The sequence below is a fragment of the Stigmatopora argus genome, unplaced genomic scaffold (assembly GCF_051989625.1).
Source record: "Stigmatopora argus isolate UIUO_Sarg unplaced genomic scaffold, RoL_Sarg_1.0 HiC_scaffold_72, whole genome shotgun sequence".
In the NCBI taxonomy this organism is placed as follows: Eukaryota; Metazoa; Chordata; class Actinopteri; order Syngnathiformes; family Syngnathidae; genus Stigmatopora; species Stigmatopora argus.
In genome coordinates, this window is record NW_027520086.1 from 1 (window position 1) to 8,160 (window position 8,160).

The 8,160-nt window shown below is 44.0% G+C and overlaps 1 protein-coding gene across 1 annotated transcript; it reads right to left on the reverse strand.

The window, feature by feature from the left end:
- Positions 1-186: 186 nt before the first annotated feature.
- LOC144070417 (NADH-ubiquinone oxidoreductase chain 6-like) lies at positions 187-8,160 on the reverse strand. The gene is given in 1 exon segment (XM_077594937.1): positions 187-8,160. A coding segment is annotated over 1 exon segment (522 nt). The 5' UTR covers positions 7,973-8,160; the 3' UTR covers positions 187-7,450.

Here is an 8,160-nt window from a genome sequence, read left to right on the forward strand (position 1 = left end):
CTACTAGGATTTATCGTGTGGGCCCACCATATGTTCACAGTGGGAATGGATGTTGACACCCGCGCTTATTTCACCTCCGCAACAATAATTATCGCGATCCCCACTGGTGTAAAAGTGTTCAGCTGACTGGCCACTCTGCACGGGGGCGCTATTAAATGAGAAACCCCTCTCTTATGAGCCCTAGGGTTTATTTTCCTTTTTACAGTCGGGGGTTTAACAGGCATTGTACTAGCTAATTCTTCGCTTGACATTGTTCTTCATGACACCTATTATGTCGTAGCCCACTTCCACTATGTCTTGTCAATAGGAGCTGTATTTGCTATCATAGCAGGGTTTGTGCACTGATTCCCGCTATTCTCTGGCTATACTTTACATAGTACATGAACCAAAATCCACTTCGTAGTAATATTCGCAGGTGTAAATCTCACTTTCTTTCCTCAACACTTCTTAGGGCTTGCAGGAATACCTCGTCGATACTCCGACTACCCTGATGCCTACACCCTGTGGAACACAGTCTCGTCAATCGGTTCCCTTATCTCACTAATTGCAGTTATTATGTTCCTGTTCATCCTTTGAGAAGCATTTGCAACTAAACGAGAAATCCTCTCAGTAGAACTAGCCTCTATTAATGTAGAATGATCAAACGGCTGCCCACCACCTTACCACACATTTGAAGAGCCTGCTTATGTCAAAGTTCACTCAAATAAACCAGAAAGGAGGGAGTCGAACCCCCATGTGGCAGTTTCAAGCCGCCCGCATAACCACTCTGCCACTTTCTTAATGAGATGTTAGTAAAACATTACATTGCCTTGTCAAGACAAAATTGTGAGTTAAACCCTCGCACATCTTATTTATGGCCCACCCCTCTCAACTAGGTTTTCAAGACGCAGCCTCACCTGTTATAGAAGAATTACTCCATTTCCACGACCACGCCTTAATAATTGTCTTTCTTATCAGCACCCTCGTACTTTACATTATTGTTGCTATAATCACCACAAAGTTAACAAACAAATTTCTACTAGACTCCCAAGAAATTGAAATTATTTGAACAGTCCTTCCAGCAGTCATCCTTATCTTAATCGCATTACCCTCCTTACGCATTCTTTACTTAATAGATGAGATTAACGACCCACACCTGACAATTAAAGCGGTCGGCCACCAATGGTACTGAAGTTACGAATACACAGATTATGAAAACTTAAGCTTTGATTCATACATAGTACCTACCCGAGACCTCTCCCCCGGACAATTCCGGCTACTGGAAGCAGACCATCGTATAGTAATCCCTGTTGAATCCCCCATCCGAGTCCTAGTAACCGCAGAAGACGTACTTCACTCTTGAGCAGTGCCCTCTTTAGGTGTAAAAATGGACGCCGTACCAGGACGACTAAACCAAACAGCATTTATCACCTCCCGACCAGGAGTGTTTTACGGACAGTGTTCAGAAATCTGCGGTGCCAACCATAGTTTCATGCCCATCGTAGTAGAGGCTGTCCCCCTCCAATATTTTGAAAACTGATCCTCTCTTATACTTGAAGACGCCTCGCTAAGAAGCTAAATAGGGACTAGCATTAGCCTTTTAAGCTAAAGACTGGTGGCCCCCAACCACCCCTAGCGATATGCCTCAACTAAACCCCGGTCCTTGACTTATAATCCTTATCTTTTCTTGATTAGTTTTTTCAGCTGTAATTCCCCCTAAAATTATATCACACTTGTTCCCTAATGAGCCTAACCCAATAAATAACGAGGCCTCTAAAACAACTCCTTGGACCTGACGATGGCAGTAAGCTTTTTCGACCAATTCCTCAGCCCTGTCTTTTTGGGGACACCCTTAATTGTACTTGCTCAAATCCTCCCCTGGACCCTTTATCCTTCCGCCCCCTCCCGTTGACTCAACAATCGTCTGACCACCCTTCAAGGCTGGTTCATTAACCGCTTTACCCAACAACTCCTTCTACCCATCAACCCTGGAGGGCATAAATGGGCTTTAATATTCTCATCTTTAATAATCTTACTAGTTACAATTAATATGCTAGGACTGCTCCCATACACCTTTACCCCTACTACACAACTATCATTAAATATAGGCCTTGCTGTTCCCCTGTGAATAGCAACGGTAATTATTGGAATGCGTAACCAACCAACCCACTCATTAGGCCATCTTCTTCCTGAAGGGTCCCCCATTCTTCTGATCCCGGTACTAATTATCATTGAAACTATCAGTTTACTTATTCGACCTCTAGCCCTCGGAGTCCGACTTACCGCTAACCTAACTGCCGGACACCTTTTAATTCAACTAATCGCCACCGCAGGCTTCGTAGTGTTACCCTTAATACCCGTAGTAGCAATCTTAACTTACACTGTTCTTTTCCTTTTGACCTTGCTTGAAGTAGCAGTTGCTATAATCCAGGCATATGTGTTTGTCCTACTACTAAGCCTCTACTTACAAGAAAACGTTTAATGACCCACCAAGCACACGCATACCACATAGTAGACCCCAGCCCATGGCCTTTAACAGGCGCAATCGGAGCCCTCCTAATAACATCAGGTCTTGCAATCTGATTCCATTTTAACTCTACAGTCCTTATATCCTTAGGCCTCCTAATTCTTCTCCTTACCATACTTCAATGGTGGCGAGATATTATCCGGGAGGGAACTTTTCAAGGCCATCACACCCCTCCAGTACAAAAAGGCCTACGTTACGGCATAATCCTGTTTATCACCTCTGAAGTATTCTTCTTCCTAGGCTTCTTCTGAGCTTTCTACCACTCAAGCCTCGCTCCCACCCCTGAACTTGGGGGTTGTTGACCCCCCTCAGGTATTCTAACCTTAGATCCATTTGAGGTCCCACTACTAAACACAGCCGTTCTTCTAGCCTCGGGAGTAACTGTTACCTGAGCCCACCATAGTATTATAGAAGGTCAACGAAAACAAGCTAATCAATCCTTAACTTTAACCATTCTCCTGGGCTTTTACTTCACACTACTCCAAGCCCTAGAATACTACGAAGCCCCTTTCACGATTGCAGACGGCGTGTACGGCTCAACATTCTTCGTAGCCACAGGATTCCACGGCCTACATGTAATCATCGGCTCAACATTCCTCGCCATTTGCCTCATCCGTCAAGTCCAATTCCATTTCACATCTGAGCACCACTTCGGCTTTGAAGCCGCAGCTTGATACTGACATTTTGTGGACGTAGTGTGATTGTTCTTATATGTATCTATCTATTGATGAGGATCTTAATCTTTTTAGTATTAAACAGTATCAGTGACTTCCAATCACCCGGTCTTGGTTAGACCCCAAGAAAAGATAATGAACCTAATCCTTACAATTCTCTTAATTACAGGCTTACTCTCCACCATCCTAGCCTTAGTCTCTTTTTGACTCCCTCAAATAACCCCTGACTCAGACAAACTTTCCCCTTACGAATGCGGGTTTGATCCGTTAGGGTCAGCCCGACTGCCCTTTTCACTCCGATTCTTTTTAATCGCAATCCTATTCCTCTTGTTCGACTTAGAAATCGCCCTTCTCCTCCCCCTCCCTTGGGGGCTTCAAATAATATCCCCGTTACAGACTTTCTACTGAGCTACTGCAGTTCTGATCCTTTTAACCCTGGGCCTTGTGTACGAATGAACACAAGGGGGCCTAGAATGAGCTGAATAAGACGTTAGTTTAAAGAAAACATTTGATTTCGGCTCAAAAACCTGTGGTTAAACCCCACAACCTCTTTATGACCCCCGTTCATTTTGCTTCTTCCTCCGCTTTTATCCTAGGACTTATAGGGCTTGCACTCCACCGCTCACACCTTCTCTCAGCTCTACTCTGTTTAGAGGGAATGATACTATCTCTGTACATCACCCTTTCTTTATGAGCTCTGGAGTTTGGGTCAATTAATTTCTGCCCCTCCCCCATAATCTTACTGGCTTTTTCAGCATGTGAAGCAAGCACCGGATTAGCCCTCCTAGTAGCCACATCCCGAACCCACGGATCTGATCGCATACAATCACTTAACATATTACAATGCTAAAAATCCTACTACCAACGATTATGCTCACCCCTGCAGTATGGTTAACTAAACCAAAATGAGTGTGACCTTTAACCCTTACTAATAGCCTTATAATTGCTTTCGCAAGCCTTCACTGAATTATGTGAACAGCAGAAACTGGATGGTCCTCACTTAACACCTCCTTAGGCACAGACCCCTTATCGACCCCCTTATTAATTCTTTCATGCTGGTTACTACCCCTCATACTCTTGGCTAGCCAAAACCACTTAACCTTGTCCACACCAAACCAACAACGATTGTACATCACCCTTCTTATCTCACTGCAAATCTTTCTAATCGCAGCTTTTAGTGCCACAGAGTTAATTATGTTCTATGTTATGTTTGAAGCTACCTTAATCCCCACGCTTCTTATTATCACCCGCTGGGGTAATCAAGCTGAGCGACTAAACGCAGGAATTTACTTCCTTTTTTACACTCTCGCAGGGTCTCTGCCTCTACTAGTAGCTCTCCTTGTCCTACAAAATAAGGTAGGAACTTTATCCGTCATTATTTTACAACACTCAGACCAATTAATAACAACCTCCTACGCAAGCAAAATCTGGTGAGCTGCCTGCCTAACCGCATTCCTGGTAAAAATGCCTCTGTACGGATTACACCTGTGACTTCCCAAAGCCCACGTAGAAGCACCAATCGCCGGCTCAATGGTCTTAGCCGCAGTACTTCTAAAGCTAGGGGGATACGGGATAATCCGCCTTCTAGCTGTGCTGGAACCTTTAACAAAACAACTAAGCTACCCATTTCTTATTCTTGCCTTATGGGGCGTTGTAATAACAAGCTCCATCTGCTTACGACAAACAGACTTAAAGTCTCTCATCGCTTACTCCTCAGTAAGCCACATAGGACTTGTAACAGCAGCAATTCTAATCCAAACGCCTTGAGGACTAACAGGGGCCACTGTTCTTATAATTGCCCACGGCTTAACCTCTTCCGCTCTCTTCTGCCTAGCTAATATAAACTATGAACGGACCCACAGCCGAACTATGATTCTCGCCCGAGGATTACAAGTCGCACTGCCATTAATAGCAACCTGGTGGTTCATTACCACTTTGGCTAATTTAGCTCTGCCTCCCCTACCCAATCTCATAGGGGAACTAATCATCATCTCATCACTCTACAACTGATCCCCCTTAACCATCACACTCACAGCAACAGGAGTTTTAATGACCGCGGCATATTCCTTGTATCTGTATATTACAACTCAACGAGGCCCACTAACCCACCATCTAGCCCAACTTCAACCTTCACATACCCGAGAACACTTAGTAATAGCACTTCATCTTCTACCCTTATTAATGATTATTTTTAAACCAGAGATTATCTGAGCTTGAACATTCTGCAGGTATAGTTTAACTAAAAACGTCAGATTGTGATTCTAAAGACAAGAGTTAAAATCTCTTTACCCGCCGAGAGGGGTCAGACTACAACGTAAAACTGCTAACTTTCGCCTCCTTGGTTCAATTCCAGGGCCCTTTCAACGCTCCTGAAGGATAACAGCTCATCCGTTGGTCTTAGAAACCAAAAACCCTTGGTGCAAATCCAAGCAGAAGCTATGCACCTTAACACTTTGGCTACAACTTCAGCCTTACTAATTATTTTTGCCCTGCTAATCACCCCCGTAATAACTTCATTAACCCCTAAAACATTACACGCCTCTTGACCTTTAACGGACGTAAAGGCTGCTGTAAAACTAGCATTCATCGTAAGCCTCCTCCCATTATTTATTTTTCTAAACGACGGGGTAGAAACTATTCTTACCACATTCTCTTGAATGAACATCTCAACATTCGACCTAAACCTAAGCTTTAAATTTGACCTTTACTCCATTATCTTTACCCCTGTCGCACTCTATGTTACGTGGTCTATTCTAGAGTTCGCCTCCTGATATATGCACTCAGACCCCCAAATACCCCGATTTTTCAAATACTTGCTGATATTCCTAATCGCAATAGTAATCCTAGTGACAGCTAACAATATATTTCAGCTGTTTATCGGCTGGGAGGGGGTCGGCATTATGTCTTTCCTCTTGATCGGGTGGTGATTCGGCCGGGCCGACGCAAATAATGCAGCTTTACAAGCAGTCCTGTACAACCGGGTTGGAGACGTCGGGCTAATCCTAGCCATGGCATGAATTGCCTTCAATCTTAACTCCTGGGAAATACAACAAATGTTTACCCTAGCTAAAGATAAAGACATAACCGTTCCCCTCATCGGTTTAATCGTAGCAGCAACCGGAAAATCAGCACAATTCGGACTTCACCCATGACTTCCGTCAGCTATAGAAGGACCAACCCCTGTCTCCGCATTACTCCACTCAAGCACCATAGTTGTTGCAGGAATTTTCTTGCTAATCCGAATCAGCCCCATAATGGAGAATAACCAATTGGCCCTAACAACCTGCCTATGTCTAGGAGCCTTAACCACCCTATTTACAGCAATCTGTGCCTTAACACAAAATGATATCAAAAAAATCATTGCTTTCTCAACCTCCAGTCAACTAGGCCTAATAATAGTAACAATCGGGCTTAACCAGCCCCAATTAGCCTTCCTTCATATCTGCACACATGCTTTTTTCAAAGCAATATTGTTCTTATGCTCTGGCTCAATTATCCATAGTTTAAACGACGAACAAGATATCCGCAAAATAGGCGGACTACACCACCTAGCCCCGTTTACATCATCTTCAGTAACTCTAGGCAGCCTCGCACTAACAGGCACTCCTTTTTTAGCCGGGTTCTTCTCCAAAGACGCTATTATTGAGGCTATGAACACCTCCTACCTAAACGCCTGAGCCCTAACACTTACAATTATCGCCACTTCATTCACAGCAGTCTACAGCCTTCGGGTCGTCTTCTTCGTAGTTATGGGTCACCCACGCTTCAACGCACTTTCGCCCATTAATGAAAACTCAACAAAACTAATAAACCCTATTAAACGTCTAGCCTGAGGAAGTATCGTAGCAGGGCTTATTATCGCATCAAACATAACCCCCTTAAAATCCCCAGTTATAACCATACCCATTTTATTAAAACTCGCCGCCCTAACAGTCACCATTGTGGGCCTTCTTACAGCACTAGAACTAGCCTTAATCACCACTAAACAATTAACCTACACCCCTAAAATCGCCCCCTTCACCTTCTCCACTATGCTAGGCTTTTTCCCATCCATTACTCACCGCCTCTCAACTGTTACGCCCCTCTCAGCCGGCCAACAAATCGCATCACAAAACATTGATCTTAGCTGGATAGAAAAAATTGGGCCAAAAGCCGTCGCCACAATAAACAACCCCCTAATCACCACTTCAAGTAACGCCCAAAAAGGCGCTATTAAAACCTTTTTAGGCCTTTATGTCTTAACCCTTATATTAGCCTCTTCAACCCTTGTCTAAACAACACGTAAAGCCCCTCGACCAAGCCCGCGAGTCAGCTCCAACACCACAAACAAAGTTAAAAGTAATACCCACGCCCCAATAATAAGTATAGCCCCTCCGGGGCCATACATTACACCCACCCCCAACATATCCCCCCGAAAAACAGAAAATTCGTATAACTCATCTGAGGGAACTCAAGAATACTTAGACCACTTATCAGCAAATAAACCTATCACGAAAACCACCCCTAAAGAGTAGCCGCACGAATAAAAAACAACCGACTCACTAACCCAGCTCTCAGGGTACGGCTCGGCAGCCAAGGCTGCTGAGTATGCAAAAACTACAAGCATGCCACCTAAATAAATTAAGAATAAGATTAAGGATAGAAACGGCCCCCCATGACTAATCATCATTCCACAGCCTACCCCTGACACAATAACTAACCCCAACGCAGCAAAATAAGGGGACGGGTTTGATGCCACAGCAATAACCCCCACAACCAACCCAATAAGCAAAAACAGCATAAAATAAATCATAATTCTTACTAGGATTTTAACCAAGACCAATGATATGAAAAACCACCGTTGTAACTCAACTATAAGAACATTAATGACAAACCTTAGCAGGACTCACCCTGCACTAAAAATCGCTAACAATACCTAAACTGACCCCCCCCCTTTTTTTACTCATATAGACTCTAGCAAGGAAAAAGGGGGGGGGAAGA